Here is a 22,336-nt window from a genome sequence, read left to right on the forward strand (position 1 = left end):
GGTTGTTCTTAGAACATAGAACATAGAACATAGAACAGTACAGCACAGAACAGGCCCGAAGTAGTCGGGGTAGGGGATGAGGGAGATGTTGCTGTTGGGATTGGGTGCTTGCACCTTTAAAAGTAACCTTGAGGCCACATTGGCACAGTATGTGTTGGGACATGAATAGCAGTTTACAGAGATATTAGGCCGGGCAGTTGAAGATATTACAAACTGGTTCAAATAGGATCAGCTGTGTCTCTTTCTTGCTATAATTACATGAATAATACTATGATACAGAAGAAGAGAGTCATTGTGCAATATGGTAATTGACTGACTAGTTCTAAGGTTTGGAGAAGGGTTGTGTTTGTGGAATATCGTAATCAGATGAATAATTAATAATTTGTGAAAGGCATCTATTGTCAAATATGTTAATGAGACAGACGGAATATATTCAGGCAATGCAATACCGAGCAGATATTCTTACATTTGACGTTACTGTGGGGTCTACTCTCAAAATATGTTAATTAGCTGGTATAATTTTCTCAATAAGCAGATCCTCAGCAAGCGATGTAAGGTTAGGTCAATTAACCCCCTTCAGAAAGGAGCAAGCTAATCATATACAGAGCTGAACAAATAGTCAGCTAATAAACAGGACATGCTGTTTCCTTTACTGCTGGGATGGTTGGAGGGTGTTGGCTCTGCAAGGCAAGAGTTGAATAATAGGTTTCCAAGGTCACATGAATTTTGCCTTGAGGGATCAGAGAGTATTTAGGGAACCATCTTCAAATGGTTAGCATTCATAATGTGGCAAGAGTCTAAGGAGTGAGGACATAGGGTCTTTTCTGGTTTTTATTTAACTTTTGCCACCAGTTTTGACAAGTGTTAACTTACAGCCCCGACAACCAGTCTCAGTAATACTGGGCTAGAATTGTTGGCAGGCAAATTCAGCAATTTTTGTGCCCTAAATATTATCGAATTCCTACTGAGAACAATACTTGTCAATATTGTCTGAGGTCATGTTTATACTAGTCCAGGGTGACCTTTCTCTTGATTAAATCACTGTTTAAGCTCATACTTGAAGAATGGCTATTTGAGCAAGGTATTGAAGGGAGCTGCTGGGAGTTTTAGGAAGTGAACTCAAGGGGAGCCTGTGTTTTTGTCAGTGGAAGGCAAAGAAATAAAACTAAATCAGCAGATTAAACAAAGAGGAAAAAAGGTTTTAAAAAACCATCCTCTGTCATTGCACTTTTTAGTTCAGTTATAAGAAGACCAGGAATTAGATCACAAGTACTGCAGAAATTGACTCAGTGCTTATAATTTTATAGGGCTCCTGGTTTTAAGATGCTTTTAAATTAATCCTGTACCAGTACTTCCTGGAATGTCTGGATAGCTTGACCAATGCTGAAATGCCAGGTGTAACATATTAGGAATCTGCATTTGATCTTGGGAATACCCAATCAACCAGTGAGAAATTAGTGACATGTAAAAAAGGGAGACCAACATGACGAGAGAGGATCCATGTAATTCTTCCAGGATTTGGGCTGTACCGGGTCATAATGTAAATGCACCTGTATTTTTTGTATCCAGAAGAAATCCAAATTACAGAGAAGGATAACCATTAATCTAAGTGTCTGTGTCAAGCACATTAGTCAACCTCAATGTATCACGTTTGAAAATGTTGCATGTGCCAAGTCTGTATCCAACTTGCATTTGAGCGGCTCAAACCTGCTATCCATCTAATGATAATAAATCATGATTGTCAAACTATCTTGAAAGAAATGATCAATACCTGCCATGTTTTGATGCCTTCCAGAAGCATAAAGGGGAGGAGTTGTTAATTTATAAGCAGCTGCCAATCATGAGATAAACTTCCCTCAGCAACAGCAATTAGCTTGTAACTGATGTTGGGATGTGCACATTTAAACAGTTCATCACTGGAAATATAAATATGGCCTTGAAGAGATAGCCCAACATAGATAAAGTTGCATCACTGAAGGAGACATTTTACATTTTTTGGAAAAAAGTTGTCAAGACGTAAAAACGTCTTTTTATTTTACATTGTGCCTGCATGGTGTATTTGTAATTTTGTAACTTACTGTGACCATTGGCATGAGACATCACTAGTTAGAAAGAGGACCAAGGAGAATAATAAACATTTAAGTTCTGGTAATCCATCAATTTATTTATAACAGTGAGATAACATGCGACATACTTCTTAAAATTGCAGAAATGATCTAGAATACATTCTGCTGTATGCTCAATCCAGGCCACATTCTTTACATGCTTCCAGGCAAATGGAAGAATGAAAAAATGAATTTCCGTCTTGTATTGTGATTGTACTGAAACCCTAAAGATGTTCAGGAATAACACTGGTAATTAAATAAGACGCAGATCTGTCAATAATAGTTGGCTGGGCAGCTAAAGGGCTTACACATGAAAAAAGAATTACTTTGCCTCTTTTGATCGCAAGTGAATTGTTTTGGGTTGATTTTGTGCACCTCCTACTGGCTACAAAGTGACATATGCAGGGTCCTGTAAATAGATTTCTCGATTTTCAAACAATGTCCAAGGCCGACAGCGAACAACAGAAAAACGTAAAGGATGGAAAAATAGAATTAAAAGAAAGCCATCAAGTATTTATATCACTAACATGGAAAGTATGTCTTTTTAGCTCAGCTTGAACATTTTAATTGTGACTGAGCTAATTTCTATCATTTTCAGAATATCATATTGTGAAGAACAGATGTTCTTGGACTCCTTCCATGCTTCCATAGGTCCAACCATATTTTTAAAATGATTGAAGAATATTGCATTTTTTTTGGAATCATTGACAGTAGGCCAGGATTCCAGTGCAGCACAGTTAGAATTGGAGCTTAAGTAGTCCTGAATATTGGTGCATAGCGAGTTTCTCTGAATTAGGATCTTCCAGTCAGAGCCTCTAGTGCAGTGGTTGGGTGCTCTTCTTTATTGCAGGACTTGTTCACTATTGTAACTCCGAGGATTAACTCAATGTCTTTGATCGCTGCCTGTAACAATAACATAAATGTACAGCTTTTTACTAAATTGTCCACAAAGAAGGATATGATAGTCATCCCCATACAAAAATCTCAGCAGCGTAACCTCCACTGAATGATTTTTTTCCTTGCCTTATCTAATGGTTATCCAATGGTTCTCTCTCCTACCCTTCACATGCTCCAATTTGCAAAATCCTATAGAAACTACGTGTGTAGTTTGAACAGTAGTATCTTGATTACTGACTATTCTTCATGTGAGTTCAGGCTAGTGAGTACATCACAGCCAGTTCTGATCTTGGCCACAGTTGTTAACAATTATAATTCTGGTGAATCACATTGCTGGGATTTTGTTTTTCAAAATCAACTTATTTAAACATTTTATAAACACCTCCAAGACAAATGTGAATTAAACTTGGACCTTCACACCCCAGGTTAAAGGCACTACAACTCTGATACACGACTCTTTTCCACATTAACAATCTTAACAATGTTTTTATTTCGGGTAAAGAAGAAACAGCTGGCTATTAATTGTGTGAACACAAATACACAGAGCACCTGTGACACTAAGGGTGTAACAATCTGTAAAACTGAGCAGTCAACTAAATCTACCCATAAAGGAAGGTAGCTTAGTTTTTCCATTTCATCGGCTGGCTTGGATACATATTGATGATAACTGTGACCCCCATTGCACACTTACACTGCAAGTTGAAATAAGCTATATCGTAGGGAATGGTACTATCTGTATTATCGTTGAAGAAGTCAAGAAATTTGAAACAAAATCACTGCTGGAAAATTTCAGGGTTCCCCTGAAGAGACAACTGGACCTGAAACATTAATTTTGATTTCTGTCCAGATTCTGCCAGACCTGCTGAGATTTTCCAGCAGTTTCTGCAGTTCTTTCAGTTTTAAGGCAAGAAATTTGTTGTACAGAATGGTTAGGATCAAAGTTAGGATCCTAATACAAGTGCCTTCCCCAGTCCAAACAGTTAAGAGCAGTGCTACTTCTTTGATATCCCTATCACATTTATAATTATTGGGAAAAATACAAGTATGGTGTTGTTAAGACTGAAGGTCATGTGATTTAAATTACAAGTAAATATTTTCAAGAGATAGAAAGAACAACAGCACAGAAAAATGTGCAAGAACTGAGCAGCTGGACCAATAAGCCTGTCCCATTCTGTATGATTAAGCTGCTTACAATATCAAACTAACCATTATCTACCCCTCCCATTAACTCCTACCCTAACCACTCTCAGTCCTGCCTGCCCACTTCTCAAACATCCCTCCACCACTCTTATTCCTGACCATGTCACCACTCCCCCCTCCCCCCTCCCCACCCTTCTGCCTAAACCTTCTGCCACTCTCACTCCTGCCTGTAGTCAGGAAATCTTCTTAGCGAGGAAAGTAAAAATTAATAAAAATCCTTTGGTCAAGTCAGGAAGAGATTCCCAGAAGTGCCTCCTTGGTAAATCTCACAATCTGACAACTCTGTAAAGGCTGGGTAGCAAAGACAAAAGGAACTTGCACTTTAACTTCTGGTTTAACTTTAACAATTATTGACAAAGGACTGTGGAGAAAGACAAATCAGATTTACCAAAATCAACATCATTCCTGATTAAACATTCCAAATAACAGAACAGTCCATCTGCCTCCTTACAGACACTGCACCATGAATGCACAGTTGCAGCAGTGAATATAATACACTGAATGCACTGCAGTAAGTCCACAAAGCTTCTTTCACAGCACCATCAAACCCTCAACCTCCACTACCTAGAAGGACAAGAGTAGCAGATGCATGGGAACACCACCACCTTCTAGTTCCCCTCCAGGCCAATCAGCATTCTGACTTGAAACTATATCCCTATTCCTTTCCTTTAGCTGGTTCAAAATCCTGGATCTTTTTTAATCATAGCACTGTGGACCTACACTAGATAGGAATAGCAGTTTGAGAGAGGCCTTACACTACTTTCTCAAGGGAACTTATTAATAGGCAACAAATGTTGGGTTGTCAATTACATGCATTTTTTCTTTTATTCTTTCATGGGACATGGGTGCTGCTAGCAAGACCAGCATTCATCACCCACCCACGGTTTCCCTTGAATGGCCTCCTAACTCCTTCAGAGAACAATTAAGAGTCAGACACTTTGATGTGAATCTGGAGTCACATGTAGGCCTGACCCAGTAAGAGCAGCAGATTTCTTTCCCTAAAGGACATTAGTGAACCAGATGACTTTTTACAACAATTGATGTTTCATGATCAACAGAACTAAAGCTGGCTTTCAATTTCAGATTATTTCCTTGAACTGATATTCCACTAGCTGCCTCAGTGGGATTTGAAGCCATTTCCCCAAGGTAATTGTCTGGACATCTGGATTACTAGTCTAGTGGCATTACCACAATGACACAATAAAAGAAATCAGCATTTTTAGAAATTTGGGAGCTGTATTTTGCAATTGAGGCTTATCCACGAAAATTGATGATTTGACTGAGGTATTGGACTACTGTTATTGTTCATAAAATCATTACTGAATTGGTGCCACTCAGAGAAGGTAGAGAAAATGGAGAATAATTCAAAGAGTCACTGTCACTGATACAGTTGTACAAATACTTAGAGTGCTCAAAACACCTTTATATTTTAATGGCAATTTCACATGAAAATAGAGAGGAATTTGATGCTGACTGTGCAATGACTCAGTGGTACATGATCAGTTAGTAAACTTGGATTCACATGTATTGAAATGCAAGTTATTGTTGTTGACTGAAGGTTGAATGACACCTTGCTTTCAATCACTGTGCAATTTTAAAACATTTCTATGTTAATAAACTGTACAAAAATTAACAGCAAAACATTAGTTAATTAACACCTCACCTGAAAATTGTTCTCCAATTGCATATTAGGTGCTGTTATTTCCTGATGAATGACAGAGAGATTACGAGCAAAGGTCAGCAGAGCCCCCTGGAGATCTTCCCCGATTGTTCTGTTAATGATATACAAACAAATGAGTTTACTAATGATTCTCTTTACATGCTTAAAAACAATCACAGTCTCATTTCAGGGAAGTGCTGATGGAATTTAATGAGCACTTTCATTCTCGCGGGGCACAAATCTTCTGGGAAATATGAAAGATGAGGTACTGCTTTTTACATGTCAACTGAAGGATTTGCACAATAAATATGTTTTATTAATCAATACACCATTGAATAGCAATAGGTTAACTCAACTGGATGGCAAGATGGAATCCTACAGAGTTAGGGAACGACTATTCCGGTCTTTTAAAACAAGCGTCATATTCTCTACATTGCAAAATATTGCAACAGAATGAATAATTATTGTCAAAAGCTTGTTCCTTGAACACAAACTTGGGAGTCACAAAATGTGCATTTGTAGTATATGGCAGACTTACACCATCCCCAAGCGATCCTTCTTATTATCTTCATGAAGTATAAATACTGTTCCTTGTCTTTCCTGTAAAAACAGAGAGTATTAGATCTCATGCCCTATAAGATAATCATATTATGGAGAATCCCTTGAGTTTTTTTTCCCTTCTTTCTGTGAAGTCATTAGACTTGCAGCAAAATGGATGTCAGAGTGAGACTTGGCTTAGTATTCAATCACAGAGCACATCAACTTAGCCTGCCAACACTCAATTCAGCAGGTGTGATTGAATGCTGAACAGTATCCTTGGAAGATTTTTCCTATTTGCTGATAACTATTGCACAGGTTGAGGTAAGTAAACCAGATAGGATATGATGATCAAACTGAGGAACCTTTGCACCCATGATCTGGAATGCACAGATGTGTCAATTTCATAGGTCAACAACTTTCCCAGACTGATGAGTATCAGTTGAAAGCAAGTTCTTGTCCAGTTATCTAGGGTGAGCTGTGCTATCTATTGCACTAATATCAGGAGCTCATCCTTCAGTGTGATTAATTTGGGACATCAGTGTAACCAATAACTTCAAATTAAATAAAACCGATGATTAAATTTGACTTTATATACAATGAGAGAAGTTGGGATTGTTCTCCTTAGAATGGAGAACGTTGTGAGAAGATTTCTTAAAGCTTTTCAAACTATGAACAGTTTTGATGGAGTAAATAAGAAACAAAGTGTTCCATTAGCAGGAAAGGCAGAAACCAGAACATTTAGGTTTAAGGTAATGACAAAAGAACTGGAGGGGAAATTCGGGGATTGAATCTTACCATATTTTGGTAGAGTAACATTTCGTCATGTTTCATGGAGGGTTTTTCTTTCGAGCCCAAGCAAGTTTTCACACACTATCATCCCACACTATGCTCATTTACGACCTACCAAGTCTCACTGGGGCCTCATCTAATTCTCCCACGCGCTGTAGCTGGAAGTACTGCCATTGCAGATATACCTGAGATACACCACCATGGTTTTGATACTATAATGAGAAGGACTTTGTGCACACAGGCAAGCATTAACAGTCTGGAGCTGCCCTGCATGTTTGCAGACATTTGGCCCTGGCATGGTGGAAAAGGGGATATTGATACTTGCTTTGCTCACAGGGATCTGGAGATCCTGATGGGTGCGTTGGTACATCCCAAGAGAAGGGCTATTCTCTTCCCCGAGGACAGCCAGATTAGGCCATAGCATCAGACCCTGCCAATCTGGTCCGAGGTAGCCACCCATAATCTGGAGAATATGCCCAACAGTGCAGGAAGAAGGTCAATGAAGGACTTCAGTGAGCCAGATGGGTTTTTCTGACAATTCGCAATGATTTCATGGTCATCAGTAGATTCTCAGCTCTAGATTTTTTAAAAATTGAATTCAAATTCCACCACTTGCTGTGGCAGGATTCAGAACATTAGCTGAGTTTCTGGATGAAAAATCTAGCAATAATACCGTTAGTCTATTGCCCTCCCCATCCTGCTCGCCAGGTTAAGAGCCCCCATCTGCTCTCTGCTGCTCACATTCCCTTTAGCTCTGTATGGCATCCACCTCTGTCATTTTTACTGACGCATGCAACATCTTCCTTCACTCGCTCTTGTCAACCTAAACACCAAACCTTGCAAACCATGCAAGGTTGCTACTGTGCCTAATCACTCAGGTCACTTCACCACCTTTCCCTTCATGGCACCAGCACTCACAGCTGTGTCATGTACTTTCATCTCACTCATTACAGGAAAAATGGAGCACAGATGGTGCAGTGCCAGGTATTTGTCCCTTCACCAACTATGGGGATAGAATCTTGGTACTGGCTGGTGGAGACCAGGATAATTCTTGTAGGGAAGCTGAAACCTCAATGTCCCAGCAATCAAGTAGGAAGCATTGTTCTTGTCATGGTGCTCTCCCATTCCCATTTAATGTTAACATGCCACAATTTCTATCCCTTGTTATCAACATTTTGTCTCTTGTCTTCCACATACGTCATTGGGATGTTCACAGCATCTATCATCAAGAGAGTGTCCTTCAACACATGCTGTCTCATTAACCCCTCTGTGCTTTGGAGGAAGCCGCCGTAAGTTGGCTTCTCAGATCCCCCTACCAGCTCAGATACTGAAACTTTGGGGCTATGTTTTCCAGATTAGAGTCAGGAGAGCCTGCTGGTTTTCACTTCACTGCCATGTCACCACAGCTGGCCAAAGAAGAAAAATGCCCAGGTTACAGGCGCTTGGCAGACTGCTGGAGACCAGGCGCCGCTCAGCCCCAGGCAGGAGAGGCCCTCTTGATATTGGCAATCATGGGCTTCATTGAAAAGCACAAGCAGACACTGGAGCAGCAGGCAAGTTTGTTGGACACTAGGCAACCTAGTGCAAAGTGCTGCAGGAGTGCTATGGGGGCCCTACTGCCTCAGGCATGTGAGTATCTAGCTGTCTCCATGATCAGGTTGGCAGAAATCATGGAGAGTCAGGTCCAGCAGTATCAGAGTCTGCTGGAAATGAACACAGGCCTACACTGCACTGCTTTTAGTCATTGGTGCTCAGCAACCTAAGGCAAACAACAGGGGGATGAGGGACCCTCAGTTCTTTCTAGGTGCCCCATCCTCACAAGCAGACAGAGTGGGGACTGTGGGCGGTCATTTGGAGGTACCACACACAGGATGCCTGTGAAGACACTCCAAAGGTGGCCAGACTCTGCCTGCCACCCTCAGCCCTGTGGACAGTGAAGCAATGAGGGTGCACTTACCTCTGGACAGGACACACTCAGCATGTCTGTGCGCTCTAGACATAAAAATTTCTGGGGCTGCCCAACTAAATCACTAAGATCAATCACCTCCACTGGAAGACAGGCTCTCTCCATCCCTGCTGAGAGCCTGGGACTGCACCAAGACTTAGTGGGAGGGAAAGAAAGAAGATCTTCTGAGGGCACACAGGTGACACTTGTGACTCAACATTGTATATTATCTCTTTTCACCATTAGCTGTGTGTGAGAGACTCTGTCTGGCTGCAAATGCAAATAACAAAATCTAATATTGAAAATACAGAATCCCTACCATCCATGCACTACGAGATATTTCATGGTCCAGAGCGTTAAGTCAGCACATCTTGCACCATGTGGAGGTTAAGCCTAAATCACATGTTACTGCTACTTTGGTAAGTATGCACCATCTTGCCAGATTGACAAACATGGCTACTGCATTATGAGCATTACCCCAACTCCCCATACAACCAGTCTGTCTGCCTACGTTACCAATTGCCCCTCAAAAGCGTAACCACTTTGCCTCCCATGCTGGATGACATCTCCTGTATTGTTGCTCCCACTTCAGTATTTAAATCTCCTCTGCATCCCAGCATTCTGACTCCAATACCCACAAACAATTTCCCCAGTTTCCCTCCACAACTTTTAGTAGTTGGATCCTCAGGATAGCCCATGGTCCACCCCCTTAAGCAAAGTTAGGTTGAAATGATGAGTGACAGCCACCTGAATGATGTCTGTGTGACTGCCCGATGGTCTTCCTGCAACTCCCAGTCTGGTTTGCACTGGATCCAGAAGGTTAACCATGTCCACAATCTGAATGATAGCAGAATGGGGCCCCTGACCATGGCTGTCCCAACTGCTGACTGGTCATGCCCAAACACCTGGACTGATAGCAGAGGCTTCTCTTAACTTACTGTGCCTGGATCCCCAAATGAAGATGTCGCCCTAGACTTGACTTTGATACATGGCATTTGGCTTGCAATACATGCAGTGTATTTGCCAAACACATGGCTGGCACATGATGCAGCCATGAGAATGACATAGCACTATGCGAACTCGTCCTCACCCTCAACAACTTCTCTTTCGATTCCTCCCACTTCCTACAGACTAAGGGGGTGGCCATGGGCACCCGCATGGGCCCCAGCTATGCCTGCCTCTTTGTAGGTTACGTGGAACAGTCCCTCTTCCGCACCTACACAGGCCCCAAACCCCACCTCTTCCTCCGTTACATTGATGACTGTATCGGCGCCGCCTCTTGCTCCCCAGAGGAGCTTGAACAGTTCATCCACTTCACCAACACCTTCCACCCCAACCTTCAGTTCACCTGGGCCATCTCCAGCACATCCCTCACCTTCCTGGACCTCTCAGTCCCCATCTCAGGCAACCAGCTTGTAACTGATGTCCATTTCAACACCACCGACTCCCACAGCTACCTAGAATACACCTCCTCCCACCCACCCTCCTGCAAAAATTCCATCCCCTATTCCCAATTCCTCCGCCTCCGCCGCATCTGCTCCCACGATGAGGCATTCCACTCCCGCACATCCCAGATGTCCAAGTTCTTCAAGGACCGCAACTTTCCCTCCACAGTGGTCGAGAACGCCCTTGACCGCGTCTCCCACATTTCCCGCAACACATCCCTCACACCCCACCCCCGCCACAACCGTCCAAAGAGGATCCCCCTCGTTCTCACACACCACCCCACCAACCTCCGGATACAACGCATCAGCCTCCGACACTTCTGCCATCTACAATCCGACCCCACCACCCAAGACATTTTTCCATCCCCTCCCCTGTCTGCTTTCCAGAGAGACCACTCTCTCCGTGACTCCCTTGTTCGCTCCACACTGCCCTCCAACCCCACCACACCCAGCACCTTCCCCTGCAACCGCAGGAAATGCTACACTTGCCCCCACACCTCCTCCCTCACCTCTATCCCAGGCCCCAAGATGACTTTCCACATTAAGCAGAGGTTCATCTGCACATCTGCCAATGTGGTATACTGCATCCACACTACCCGGTGTGGCTTCCTCTACATTGGGGAAACCAAGCGGAGGCTTGGGGACCGCTTTGCAGAACACCTCTGCTCGGTTTGCAATAAACAACTGCACCTCCCAGTCGTAAACCATTTCCACTACCCCTCCCATTCTTTAGATGACATGTCCATCATGGGCCTCCTGCAGTGCCACAATGATGCCACCCGAAGGTTGCAGGAACAGCAACTCATATTCCGCTTGGGAACCCTGCAGCCATATGGTATCAATGTGGACTTCACCACCTTCAAAATCTCCCCTTCCCCCACTGCATCCCAAAACCAGCCCAGTTCGTCCCCTCCCCCCACTGCACCACACAACCAGCCCAGCTCTTCCCCTCCACTCACTGCATCCCAAAACCAGTCCAGCCTGTCTCTGCCTCCCTAACCTGTTCTTCCTCTCACCCATCCCTTCCTCCCACCTCAAGCCGCACCTCCATCTCCTACCTACTAACCTCATCCCACCTCCTTGACCTGTCCGTCTTCCCTGGACTGACCTCCCTACCTCCCCACCTATACTCTCCTCTCCACCTATCTTCTTTACTCTCCATCTTCGGTCCGCCTCCCCGTCTCTCCCTATTTATTCCAGAATCCTCTCCCCATCCCCCTCTCTGATGAAGGGTCCAGGCCCGAAACGTCAGCTTTTGTGCTCCTGAGATGCTGCTTGGCCTGCTGTGTTCATCCAGCCTCACATTTTGTTGTCTTGGATTCTCCAGCATCTGCAGTTCCCATTATCACATCACATCAGTGATAACAGGAACTGCAGATGCTGGAGAATCCAAGATAACAAAGTGTGGAGCTGGATGAACACAGCAGGCCAAGCAGCATCTTTGCCCTGCAGTGTTCATCAGCTCCACACTTTGTTATCTGAGAAGCTGCCTAGTGTTGTGTCTGTGCCATACATCTAAGCAATATGACAGTACTGTGAGCCTTTAAAGTGCAATTGAGGGGTAAATTGCTGTAAGTCAAATCAAGGTAGACATGCTGCGAACATCCAATGTAGATTCTAAATGACTGAGTGTTAAGAGAGCAAGCGAGATGCAGCCTGGTTCAATCCGTGAGATGGGCGCCTGTTTTTGAGTGCAAAGAGTGACCTTGCAGCAGTATTCCATGATCATTATCAGTGCGTCCCAAAGTGGAGCATGACAAAGTAAATGCATACTGAGATAGGTCGTAATGGTGTGGAGAGGCTGCCACAAGTTGGATACCAGTGTCAACAGACAAGGACTGTTTGTGGCTGCTGCCCATGGAGTGTGCAGAGATGTTGGGACTGGGGTCCAAGATGGAGGTCAAGAGGAGCAAGTGGTGAACTGGAATCGCCAGGTCCCTGCTCTATGTGAGGAATTTTTGCCATCTAGTTTCTATTGGACAGGTCGTGGGATACGAGAACGTATATTAATATGGCAAGATTACACAATAATGAGGGTGATAATAAGTAACAGTCCCTGTCAACAGGTCTGTCACCACTCACTGGTGTGAATCCAGTCTCTATGTGGGAAAATGTGACTCGTGGCTGCTGACATTGGGAAAGACCCCCTTCAATTTCTTACATGTTTTTTCCAAGTATCTTCACATGGTATATTATTGTTCAGAGCCTGGGAAGATTCCATCCAGAATGTTTTTATTTAATTAGCAAGTTGCTACAATCTACCTGAAAGGATATTGGAAGCTGCTTCAATGACAATTTTCAAAGACAGTTGGACATATACTTGAAAAGGGAAAATTATAGGGCCTTACAAAAGGATACAAGTTGGACTAATTGGAAATCTCTTTCAAAGTGCTCACACAAGCCTGATGTACTGAATGAACTCTTTCTGCATTGTAGAATTCTTTAAAATAATAATAAAAACTGTAGCAATTTTGAATTTGATAGTGGTAAGGAATACACAAAAGTTTCTCAGTACCACTGCAATGCTATAGATTTAATATCTTAAGAGAGACAAACAGTCTGAGACAAAAGCAGAAATGTCAGACATGCACAGCAGATTGTTCAGTACCTGGCACAGAAAAGTGGAGCATTTTGGTTGGAGAGTTGAATTGAAAATATCAGTGTTTTCTCAATATATATGGATTAATAAGATTTTTACATAATCTTTCAAATAATGTGTACAGATGTTAGAAATGGACAGAATAGATTTGATATATATTTAGCTATGGGCTTGAAAAGATTTGTCATTCACAATGAACTGGAACACTTTAGAGAAATCAGATATTCTAAAAGTTTGTTATTCTAATGAAATCAATAGTTTCTGTCTTTCCATGGCAAATGATGGTGATGCATTGACTTTTATTAGTAAAATAATTTCCTGCAAATATGTCTGTAAGGTCATAACAGTAAAAAGGAAATGTGTTCATTAACTTTGGATATTTAAATTAAAATCTGACATCCCATCCTGTGAATTGTAAGTAGCAAATGTGAAACCAAAATGGTCAATCACCGCTCACCAAAAGTACACGTTACAAAGCTTCTGACCTCCCTTGTAGGTCACCTCTGCTGAATAACTGGGAATCAATGCAAATCAATTAAATTGCATGGATTGTTCAATTTTCTCCAAGCTTTAATGAAATGTGCACAGGCTTGGGAAAATATTCTTCTGCTTTACTGTCATTCTGGCTCCTGATTTTACCTCTTCTAAAGTATATTGCCGACAGGAAGTTTGTCAAAAGCCTCAGAAATCAAGGAGCAGCAGAAAAGGATCAGTGTAAGTGCTGCAGAATCAGGGCTTCACTTGTGGGAGCACATATTCCAGAAAATAGGCAAGATTCTGGAACAGCAGTAATATGTTCTGGGAATTAGCTCTATGATGTTCACAGACATTCTAACAGCTAAAAATAATTGAGTTGACGAAAAGTATATACGCTTGCCAATTTAAAAGTATACACATTTGCGAGACACAAGGCTCACTAAGTGACTTAGAGCATAACTCACCAACATGTGCAAGGAAAATACTATTTCAACTCTTCAGGCTTGTCCTGGTCTGAGCCAGGGTTTCAGTGGAGCTCACTATAATTGTTCTTCAGTGTCACAAGTATGGCAGGGATAAAGAAATCAGTCACAGTTCACAATAGACAATTGGAAACTGGCCATTTGGCTCCCACAACTTGCTCTGCCATTAAATAAGATCATGGCTAATCTTCTGCTGCAGTTATGTTTTCCCAGACTATTTCTACATCCCTCAGTCCTGTTGGTATTCAATAACTATTGATCTCTGAGACAACAAACCGTTGTTTGACTGTTTGCAGCTCTGGTGCATAGAGAATTTCAAAGGTTCACAACTGTCCATGTGCAGAATTTTCTCCCAGCTCAGTCCTATGGGCGAACCGTTATTCTGATTGCTATAACCTAGCCGTTGTTGGAAGTGTTTCATGTGTGAATATGAGATGATGATAAAATTGAGACCAGCCAATTTTTAGCACACCAACCACTATGAACAAATACAGTGCTGAGTCTATGTCAAAGGCTTAAACTGGAATGAGGACTGGGAGCTTCCCAGTGCCTTTTAGAACTGATGCAGCAAGGAGACCATCCATGTAATAACAATGGAGAGAGTGAGGAAATTCTTAATAGAAAAAAAATGCTGCAGTTTTGAGTTTGGGGAGATACGGGCTATTAGGTTCATGTAGAAATCAGTACAAATTAATAGGATTTCCAAATGTGTCTAAATGTATCCAAATGTATCTCACAAGTCCCCATCGAGTATCCTCTATGTAAGCCCGATCAGACAAAGCGTGATATGCAAGCGATTCGTTTAATAGAATGAAACCGTGGTTATAATGAAGTCAGGGAAGACCACCTATAGTGCTTACTACTGAGACAATCCTTGGAAGATAAAAGAAAAAAAACTTCAATACCTTAATATCAAAACCGATTCCATGAACTTTAAAAATCTTGAAGAGTACACTGTAGTGGACGATGGATAAATTGGTATGTTTCAGCTGTGTGCTTAACACTCCGTAACGTTTCATAAAAGGAAGTTGCTGAAAGGCAAATAATATCCAGTACAGATATATGTACATATATATATTATGAAACCCTACTGTGGCCTATTAAGTTTAAATGAGGAATCCAGATAAATGCATCTGCCGATCAAATATTTTTGTTCACATGATCTCATTAAAATAGAACATAAGCCATTTTACGGTGTTTAAAAAAAAGCTGAAGAAAATTTCCTTAATCAAAATATATCAATGCTTGAATAAACCTGAGCAGCCAATGCAGATTTGTCTGGAATATTGTAAGTTTTATTCCTAAAATGCCATCCCCTTCTGAAGGTGCCATCTCCTGATCTCAGTACCCTTCTAGCTGGCCAGAATGGAGAATTATTTTGGACATACAAATGACTCAACGCTGTTTAACTACAGAGGTTTTCACAATCATGCACACTTCTGTCCTCCCTAGATAATCAGGGGCAGAAACATTCTAAGAGGAATCATTGGATTGTCATCAGGAGAGGAAACTGTGATTAATTTATTGCCTTCCTGACTCAGATGTAGCAATGTAACACCTCTCTGGTAAAGATCAGCCCAATCAGCACAGACTCATAATCGTAAACTGCAACTTTTACACTCTGTATAGTTTATTTCGTTCATTTATTAGATTTCAGGAAGGTCTTGCTTGAAAGTACTGAATCTAGTAAATCTTAAAATGCCCATTATAACACAGAACAGTACTTATCCCAGGAAAGCAAATTCTCTGGGCGGGACAAATACATTTAATTCTGTGGGAGGCTGGAACTGGGGAGAGAGATTGGGGGTAATGCTAGAATTTGGGGAGATTGGGGATTGGTTGAGGGGGTAGTGGAGGAGCAGGGGCAGAGAATCAGAGGTTGAGACCAAAAAGGGGTACAGGAATTGGAAAGATCAATGGTCAGGGCTTGGAACACTGACACCATGGACAAAATGAATGGGTGAATTGCCATATTTGCTTGCTTTAATGTGGGACCACAGGAAGTGCTCCTACTCCTCTTGGCTCCATCTTCAGTGAAGTCACTTACTTTCTTCGATTAATTGATCCAGGGCATACCAATCTTGGATCAGTGACCTCAAACTGGCATAAAACCTCTTAGTAACAGATCACAAATAGCCTAACACCTTCCTTAGGTCGTTTTTGTCCTTCATCAATACGACAGGCAGCACACATCAGATGGGAACATTCACATACGTGCTTCCTGCTCACCAAATTAGAACCATAGTAATCTAAAGAGCTCCTGATATATGGACACAGAGTAGATCAAATTCTCAACACCCAACTCAGTTCATGAATAAGCTTAGATAGTGAATGCAGGAAGGTTCGTTGATTATAAAAGACATCACAGCCAAGGCCAATCCATTTTCACTGCATGTCCACAGAAACGCATTTCCCATCAGGGACAGAGATCACAATCAGGATCATTTGTAGCATCACAATTGACATAGCCAATACACTAAATTATGTAAGATTCCAGAGTGTCTTTTTCAATTTACTGACAAAAGGAAATATTTTAAAATTCATTTGTAATATTGAATATGGCAATGCTGTATTCCACAATATTTAATGTAACAATGCTTCCTTCAGTGAGTTCAGCATCAACATCCATAAAATTCCGTTACTGCACTGGTTTGACAATTTTCCATTGCCTATCCTAGACTCTCAGTGGCCTCTCAGTGTAAGATTGCTGATTAATGCTGAGTCAGGGATAGACTAGAGTTGTGGATTCATGATCAGCAAGGACTGGCATGAGACTGTCCAGACTCATTACAGCGAGCAGTGAACACTTTCAACCTATCAATCTGTCTAAGATGCTGAGGTGGAAGCATGGCTGCCTATTAGGTCAAAGGCCAAGACCTCACACAGTAACAATAGCTCACTGTTTTCTTTCCCTTGGTTTCAATATTAAATAATGGAAGCCTATTATGCAGCCAATGAACGGTTAATTCGCTCTAGCATCTCTGATTCCACCTGATTGGTGAATATTTAAATTGTTCATCTGTCATATAGCATCTGAATTACTCATTTTTGAAGGGGACTCAACTTACAATTCATACCGACAAAATTTAATAATAATAAAAATTAATAATTGAACATCCAGGGAAATGACAGAAAATGTATGGCACACCTGTGGGAGACTCCTTCTGGCTGGATGCCATGGGCAACTAGTAGATACACCATAATTTCACTTCATTCAAAATTTGATATTACATTTGTTTTAAAAAGTTAATTATGGCTTGTGTGTGTACGTGGGCATGGTACCCAGAAATAATCCAAGGGTGAATTATGATGACACTTGCAAAAAACAATAAAAAAAAGAAAATTCCATAAAATTATAAAAACACATACATTTGAAAAGGACTGACTAAAAAAGATGTACAGAGACAATTCAGGCTTAAATTATTTACAAAATAATATGGATATTTAGTATTAAATACTCAGTTGTGCTTGATCCTTCATTAAATCAAATAGGATTGCAAGTCACAAATACCTATCATTAATATTTGAAATATTTCCAGGATGTGTCTGATCTGTTGATAATTTGAAATTTTTGTGATGAATTAACTTATTCCAGACAAGACTGCAAAGGGGATGTAGAGTTGGGTTTGGGATATATGGGTGAGGGAGCAATAAAATAAGACAGGGAATTTCCTGATGATTACTGGCTAGTGAATTCCAATCCTGAAATTGTGTGTGTCTGGTTGCCTGTTTGTCACAAGATTAGGCTCCGCAATGCTGTCAGGCCTACTGTGCTGAAATTGCATGCCTACACTTATACCTCCCATGTTCATACATGCTTGGTCACGTGCAGAGCCAATGGTAACCTGGCACTATACTGGAGAAGGAGCTAGCACTTTCAGAAGAGGAAAGAGACAACATAAATATAGGTGATGGATACTGATGGAATTCTAATTCTGAACAGCAAAGTGAAGGGCAGAATGTTAAGTAGAATTGGACACTTAAAAGTTTAACGCTGAAAATGTTATCTTTATAGTTAAAAGTTGATTTAATGCCTGAAAATTCTCATTTGCAATGGCCAACAATCTGGTGCAGACAACGTCCTGTGGAAGCTGAAAAAAATGAATCTCCTACTTGGGAGTTAAACGTCTCAATGAAAATTAATCATGTTTATAATATTCATAGATTTAATAACACTCATTGATCATATCATTAACTGTAAAAGGAGAAACTTACGAAATCTGTTGTGTGTACTATGGGACTGCAACTAAATTAATGTTTGACAGAATAACACAAGCAGCAGTTTAACAACCGTAAACTTGAATATCATTGCAATAATGGAGTACTATTGTTTAACATTTGGCAGTTGATGAGGTGCTCATTATAACAATGATGTATGCATACACATGCATAATGAATTGCATCATGAATTATTTATGTGTTGATTATTTAGCTGCATTTATGTAGATGGTAACGTATTGCAAATATAATGAATGTTTAGCTTTATAGATATTGCATGTTTTCTCTCCAAATAGGGTATGTGCTTATTTTGGTATTAATTTTGTAAATGCTTTCAGGCAATTTTGCTCCTGATAAGGTTTCCAATGCAATAGTTTCTCACGCAAGCATTAATTAATTACTATATTCTGTTTTTAACCCCGCTGACATCCAAAAGTATGTAAGTGTTCTGTAATGACTTCTAATTAATTTCTGATTGTAATGAGAGGAACAGTTATGAAATTATTTTATGGTTGAAGTGGTACAAATTTCTAATTTGATTGCTTGTTGTATTCGTGCACACGTACAATTTGTGCTCTTTCTTTCATCGCCAATTCTTTCCTGTTTGATGTTTGCTTCCTCTCCCTGGGCTTGGGAGACACCTCAAAGGTATTGGTTTTGCAAGTCAGCTTCCCATTAGATATGAAGAGCATCAGTTGTGTCATAGCCAGCTGGTCACTGTAGGCCAGGTCTAAGTCTGTGGCCCAGACCTAAAGATAAAGAGTTGAGTTTAGACAGTATCTTTCACAGTCTTGGAACATCCCAATTAAGTACTTTTGAAGCATAGACACTTGATGTAATGTCAGGAACCAGGCAAATTTGAACACAACAAGATTTCACAATTAGCACTGTGATCATGACCAAATAATCTCACTGGCAATGGTAATTGGGCAACAAATATTTTCCAAGACAGCAAATACAACTTCATTAGTTCCACCGGATCTTTTACATCCAGCCAAGAGAAAAATCTGGGCCTTTAAAGTCTCACCTAGAAGACAACATTTCTGATAATGCAATAATCCCTTTGTAACACATGAGCATTACAAGATATTTCTGTAACAGTCTTCTGACTAAAAGATGAAATTGCTTTCCACTAGCCTTAGCAAAAGGGAACAACACCACTGTGCCAACAATTGCAGTGAGTTAAGATTACAAGGTTTGGTACTGTACTACACAACATCAGAAGATCCCAGTCATGATCTGAGCTGAAAGCCGTACAGCAACGAGAGTCCATTGCCAGACAAGGGAGTAAAGAAAGAATTGTCCACCCGTGGTCTCTCTCCATTAAACCCCAATGCAAAACATCTAAGTACAGGTATCAAGTTTGGGTAGAATTGGATTCATTTGCAATACCTCTGCTATCAACTCAGCAGAAACTTAAGTAAGGAATGGCCTTGTAGAATAATGCACTAAAAGTAAGCTAACATTTGTGGAACTGCACACTAACATAAGTTAACCATCCATTTGAGAGGAGGGAAGGAAAACAAGGTTATGATAATATTTATTTTTCTGGTTAAACTGCAATAGCAGAACTGGTGGTTTGCAATGTTTGTCAAATTGTTCCATTTAGAGTTGTTCTGGCTGCACTTTTATTCGTGGATAGTTACAATAAATATCTTTACTATCTGGCACAAAAGCTGCATGTTCAACACTTACACAAGTGTAACCTGTAAACAGAACTTACAGTATAGCTTACAGTACAGTAACATGATGTTATATAATAGTGTACTGCAGGGTTATCATATAACACTGTGTGTAGATCTGCTTCTGTCAGTGATAGAAAATATCTGCATTGCTGTGAAGAAAGTCAATAAATTCACGAGTTTAAACTACAGAATCAGAAAATGGCAATTCCCTTTCAAAAAATATCACACTCAGTTATCATTAGTCAATCATTATTTTATATGTTTAGAAAAAGTCAAAGATAAATAAAGATGGAGTATTCTGTTCCCTGTTCCCCACACCAACACCCCTCCCTCACTCTGATTGCATTAGTAGGACTGGTTGGCTGAATATTATTTGGTCAAAGGGCCTATCAACATTTAACATCCAGACTCTTGTCCGAATTCTAGCTTGTTGGGAAGATATTTTTGAGAGCATACTGCTGTTTTGGATCCAAGACTCAGCTAACTGGTTTCAGAAATGCTACACCAAAAAAGTAAAGACCTGCAGATGCTGGAAATCAAGAAACAGAAACAGAAACACAGCAGGTCTGGCAGCATCTGTAGTGGGAAAGCAGAGTTAACATTTCACGTCCAGTAACCCTTCTTCTTCAGTCCCATCTTGTGACGAAGGGTCATCGGACTTGCAATGTTAACTCTGCTTTCTCTCCACAGATGCTGCCAAAACTGATGTGTTTTTCTAGTGATTTTTTTTTGGTTTCAAAAACACTAGAGTTAGCTTCAGTTACCCTGTTTTGGGACAAGGAAATTTGGCTTAATTATGAATTATTGAGTAAGGCACATGCAAAGTTGTTAAAATTCAATGAGCTCAGAATCGGACTTACTGTCATTCCCTTCACAAATGAACAGTCGAGTGATATCCACGATAACAAGGTGTGGAGCTGGATGACCACAGTAGACCAAGCAGCATCTTAGGAGCAGGAAAGCTGACGTTTCAGGCCTAGACTCTTCATCAGACCCTTCATCATTCTTTTTGAAGAAGGGTCTAGGTCCGAAACGTCGGCTTTCCTGCTCCTACAATGCTGCTTGGCCTGCTGTGGTCATCCAGCTCCACACCTTGTTATCTCGGATTCTCCAGCATCTGCAGTTCCTATTATCTACTGACATTCATGGTTGCTTAGCATCTTTAGGGGAAAAGGGGTGAGAAGCAGTAAATTAATGAATGACACTTGGGGGTTCAGGGAGATGCTCGGTGACTTTGTGCCTTCTGAATGATTGTTTCTCCTTGCTGTGCAATTGGGAAATGGTCCACAAATTGTTCCACCAGCGGAGGCTTGGGGACCGCTTTGCAGAACACCTCCGCTTGGTTCGCAACAAACAACTGCACCTCCGAGTCGCAAACCATTTCAACTCCCCCTCCCATTCCTCAGACGACATGTCCATCATGGGCCTCCTGCAGTGCCACAATGATGCCACCCAAAGGTTGCAGGAACAGCAACTCATATTCTGCTTGGGAACCCTGCAGCCCAATGGACTTCACAAGCTTCAAAGTCTCCCCTCCCCCTACTGCATCCCAAAACCAGCCTAGCCTGTCTCTGCTTCCCTAACCTGTTCTTCCTCTCACCCATCCCTTCCTCCCACCTCAAGCCGCACCTCCATTTCCTACCTACCACCTCATCCTGCCTCCTTGACCTGTCCATCTTCCCTGGACTGACCTATCCCCTCCCTACCTCCTCACCTATACTCTCCTCTCTACCTATCTTGTTTCCTCTCCATCTTCGGTCCGCCTCCCACTCTCTCCCTATTTATTCCAGTTCCCTCTCCCCGTCCCCCTCTCTGATGAAGGGTCTAGGCCCGAAATGTCAGCTTTTGTGCTCCTGAGATGCTGCTTGGCCTGCTGTGTTCATCCAGCTCCACAATTTGTTATCTTGGATTCTCCGGCATCTGCAGTTCCCATTATCACTGTTCCACCAGCTGATGTATTCCTTCCATGTAGGACAATGGATCTAATTTCTAACAGTCCTATCACTACCTAATCCATGAGAGGGTCATTTCCTGTCATACTTTCAACTATGAACAGAAACTATATGTGCGCTGGAGAAACTCCTGCTGGGCATATTTACAAAAATGTAACCAGTAAACATGCTGCTTTGAGCAATCACATTCTCCCTGCCCGCACTTCTATAGCAGACGCAGTGGTGGCTGACTTCGGTGTGCATGGAATGGTAAATGACATCATTATAAGGATATTAAGAGGTCAGAGAAACAAGACCATCTGTTAAAACAGGACTAATTTCCAAGTAATATTTTAGTAGCAG

At 41.4% G+C, this 22,336-nt stretch overlaps 1 protein-coding gene across 3 annotated transcripts in view; it reads right to left on the reverse strand.

Moving 5' to 3' along the window:
• Window positions 1-2,181: 2,181 nt before the first annotated feature.
• iqch (IQ motif containing H) overlaps window positions 2,182-22,336 on the reverse strand; it is a 161,750-nt gene continuing 141,595 nt past the window's right edge. For all 3 annotated transcript variants that reach the window (XM_048562828.2, XM_048562829.2, XM_059639271.1), the window contains 5 exons: window positions 18,924-19,106; window positions 15,045-15,170; window positions 6,401-6,462; window positions 5,866-5,974; window positions 2,182-3,008 (listed from right to left, as the gene is read on the reverse strand). In XM_048562828.2, coding sequence (XP_048418785.2) covers window positions 2,898-3,008; window positions 5,866-5,974; window positions 6,401-6,462; window positions 15,045-15,170; window positions 18,924-19,106 — 591 coding nt within the window. In that variant the 3' untranslated portion in view covers window positions 2,182-2,897. The remainder of the gene's footprint in view (window positions 3,009-5,865; window positions 5,975-6,400; window positions 6,463-15,044; window positions 15,171-18,923; window positions 19,107-22,336) is intronic.

The sequence above is a fragment of the Stegostoma tigrinum genome, chromosome 33 (genome assembly GCF_030684315.1).
Source record: "Stegostoma tigrinum isolate sSteTig4 chromosome 33, sSteTig4.hap1, whole genome shotgun sequence".
NCBI lineage: Eukaryota > Metazoa > Chordata > Chondrichthyes > Orectolobiformes > Stegostomatidae > Stegostoma > Stegostoma tigrinum.